The sequence below is a fragment of the Dipodomys ordii genome, unplaced genomic scaffold (assembly GCF_000151885.1).
Source record: "Dipodomys ordii isolate 6190 unplaced genomic scaffold, Dord_2.0 Scaffold6848, whole genome shotgun sequence".
Taxonomy (NCBI): Eukaryota; Metazoa; Chordata; class Mammalia; order Rodentia; family Heteromyidae; genus Dipodomys; species Dipodomys ordii.
The window spans coordinates 1-3,424 of NW_012274061.1; the positions used below are offsets into that span (position 1 = coordinate 1).

A 3,424-nucleotide genomic window follows, 5' to 3' on the forward strand; every position below is an offset into this window, starting at 1 on the left:
TCGCCGGCGGTCAGCGCTGGGTCCGGACTCGAGGGCAAGTTGTTCGGCCATTGAGCGAAGTTGGGCGTCTTGACAGCCAGCGCCTTGAGGATCGTAGGGAGACTCTTTAAAAAGGATTTAACAGGAGTCAGAGGCGACTTTAGGGTTAAATTTCCTCCCCTTCCTCCTCTCTCCCCCTCCCCTCATACTCCCACGCGGGAATTGAGTTGTTGCTCGTGCTCTCCCAGCTCTTTTTGCCCCTCAGGTAAACTCCCTGTTAGCTAACCTTTAAAACAAAAACAAACTATGAGGCCGGGCCTTCCTAAGTTGCCCAGGCTGGTGTCGAACTTGTGCTCGATCTTCCTATCTCAGGGTCCCAAGTATGAGATTATGAGCATAACCCCCTGGCGCCCGGGTTTTGGTAGACTTTTTTTTTTTGTCCTGTGGCCTTGAAGTTTTGAGGCAACCAGCATAAACTTAAAAGCACTTGAAATGAGTTTGGTGTGATCTTAGGTCTTCAATCTTATAGACCTTTTCATTCATTGTTGATTTGGGCCTTGCCCCTTGTAGAAGTGAAACGGCCATTCTGATTTACTGGTCTTGCCTGTTGTCCTTTACAGACTCTCGAGATTTGAAGATGGCTGCACAGTCAGCGCCGAAAGTTGTGCTAAAAAGCACCACCAAGATGTCTCTAAATGAGCGGTGAGGCAGCCAACAGCAACTTCAGCTCCTACCTAAGAAAACATTACCTAAATTGGCCCTGGGGTCCAATGCACCAAAACCAGTTGTAAGCTAAATACCAACAGAAGGCTACAGACTTCTGTTCTTAGTTGCATCTAATGTGGTACACAAAACAAATTGGGCAGTTGTTTCTAAACCCCTTATCAATAGATTTTTATGTTAAGCTGTCTGAAATATTTGCCTGGTGGGATGTATTTTAAAAAGACTCCTCACACCCTCTCTTTTCTTCAAGTGTTTTTTTTACATTGATACAGGGGTGGTGCAGCACGGTGGCATGGTATACCCTGGCTGCAGAAGGCTTGCTGCCCAGTCCGAGGCCAGCAGTGTTGTCTGGTCTGTAAGAGGCAGGTAGCAAGCCATGAAAATGTCCGAAGGCCCTGAATGATATTCCTGGGCCTTGTAAGAGGCACTTGGCTTGGCTTCATTTCACTTTCTTTCCATTCTGCTTTGTTTTGTTTTTTGATTCTTTTAACAGTTAAGTGTCTTCTCTTTCATTCCATTAACTTAATCATGACAGGTATAGTAGAGGAATGTTTTCACAGACACTAAAATGATTGGACTAATCTAACTTTCTCAGGAGTACTGAGATAGGTGATTATTTGAGACTAAGAAAACTTGAGGTATTTAAAGCAGTTGCTATCTCTGAGAGCTTTGTTCATTCATTGCCTTTGTTTAGTGATTTTATCAAGTTAAAGTTGGAACACTCAAATATCTAGTGTCTATTTCTTTGCTTTTTCAAAGTATATGTGCTTATCTCTCTGGGTGTGATGCACTATATTCACATTACTAAGTGGCACATATATTCTAAAATATAATACACTCCTATAATTTATATGGGTGTTCTTGCAGGCTTTGAAGGCGCTTCAGTTTTTCCTCATATTTGCCCTTAGAATGAACCCTTGAGTCCCCTAAGGTTTAGGCTTTCTTCGTTTGTCTTTGAAACTACATCTTCTGTCTCTTGTCATCATATCTGCTTATTGCGTGTTTTTCATACTTTCCACCTCTCTGAGAGCTGTTACCTGAGCCCTTGTTATCACTTGACTGTGCTGCACTTAGCTGCATTTCTAAGTTTCTGATTCTTGCAAGTTTGTGGAAACAGAGGAGTCTTTAACCCACATCAACCTTGATCTAAATGTACCACTTTACTTAAAAGTTCGTGGGATCTGGAGCTCCTGGTCTAGCAAGCCATGAAAATGCCAATAAATGTTTTGTAATAAAGCTTTTATTTAAACATCCATTTTGTTCGACCTTGAAGCTTTACTAATATGATGAAGAACAAACAGCCGATGCCAGTGAATATTCGGGCTTCGATGCAGCAACAACAGCAACTAGCCAGTGCCAGAAACAGAAGACTGGCCCAGCAGATGGAGAATAGACCCTCTGTCCAGGCAGCATTAAAACTTAAACAGGTGAGAGAATGGGTCTTAATGCCCTGACGCAGCTGATGATCTTTGTCAGGCAGTCTACCAAGGCTGTCAGGACGTGATGGATCATTACAAGGTAGCTCAGGTCAAAAGCTGAATCTTCTCTAAAGACAAAAATTCAGAGAATTTCAATTTTGGCAGGTACCAATAAGTAACTTATTATCTTGGCCATCTGTGTGGCTTGTTTGTGTTAATAGTGAATATCAATGTCTTGTTTCCTGGTCCTTTACCCTTAAAGCAGCATAAACCTTTTTTTCCTGCAAAAAAGAACTATTTGGGCTAGGGATATGGCTCCATAGTAAAGTGCTTGCCTAACGAGCATAAGGGCAAGGGAAGATAATCTTTAAAATATCCCATGCTCTATTAAATGACTTATAAAATAGAGTCTGGATGGCTTTAGTCAGAGGTTTTGGTATTAAAAAGAGAACAGTGATCCACAATTCCTAAAGTTTTATTGATTTAGTAGATTGAAAGTACCCAATTTCAAATTTCCAATAAGAGATAATCCTGTGAGACCAGAAAGTAAACCTGCTCTTTATTATTCATAGACTTTATATGCAAGTCCGGACAGTGGCTGTGGAAGGATATGTCCAAGCTGTGGCTGGGCGTCTGGAGGGCGATGCCATGCAACTGTAAGAACTATAACTGGTGGCACTGCATGGCTGTGCATAAATTCAGTAGTTAAATATAACCACCCTCACACTGAACCATTGGACTCACTGACCAAAAATAAACAAGGCTTTCTGCTTCAGCTACCTTAAGCCTTGGAATGATTGGATTTATTCCTGGTTCAGAAAAGCAGCAGGCAAAAGGCAACACTATTTTCCAGGAGTCCAAGAGTAACTGAAAATTGTTAAAGAAATCACTGACAGGTCATGCCAAAGGATCTTGCAACAAGAAGCTTTCAAACAGCATTCTCCAGTAGCTGATGATGAAACTGCTCTATGTTAGCTGGCTAATACAATAGCCAGTAGCCATGTGTTGCTGTTCAGGACTTCGAATGTGGCTGGAATAATTGAAGAACATAATTTTAGTTACTTCTAGGAAGACATGGTGGTACATGCCTGTAATCCCAGCACTTGAGAGGCTGAGGCAGAAGGATCAGATTTGATGCCAGCCTATGCTACATAGTTTGAAGTGATGTGGAAAATGGCAGTGAAACTCTTGTTTAAAAAGGTTGTGCCGGGCGCTGGTGGCTCACGCCTGTAATCCTAGCTACTCAGGAGGCTGAGATCTGAGGATCACGGTTCAAAGCCAGCCCGGGCAGGAAAGACTGTGAG

At 42.3% G+C, this 3,424-nt stretch overlaps 1 protein-coding gene across 1 annotated transcript; it reads left to right on the forward strand.

Annotated features, from left to right (window-relative positions):
• Positions 1-589: 589 nt before the first annotated feature.
• On the forward strand, positions 590-2,168 carry LOC106002297 (chromatin target of PRMT1 protein-like). The gene is made up of 2 exons (XM_013037194.1): positions 590-681; positions 1,976-2,168. The coding sequence occupies exons 1-2, from the start codon at positions 617-619 to the stop codon at positions 2,154-2,156; spliced, it is 246 nt and encodes an 81-aa protein (XP_012892648.1). The 5' UTR covers positions 590-616; the 3' UTR covers positions 2,157-2,168.
• Positions 2,169-3,424: the final 1,256 nt, after the last annotated feature.

Coding starts and splice junctions, on each gene's coding strand:
- LOC106002297 (XM_013037194.1), top strand. CDS start 617: ATGGCTGCACAGTCAGCGCCGAAAGTTGTGCTAAAAAGCACCACCAAG. Junction 682..1,975: donor AAGATGTCTCTAAATGAGCG/GTGAGGCAGCCA, acceptor TCGACCTTGAAG/CTTTACTAATATGATGAAGA.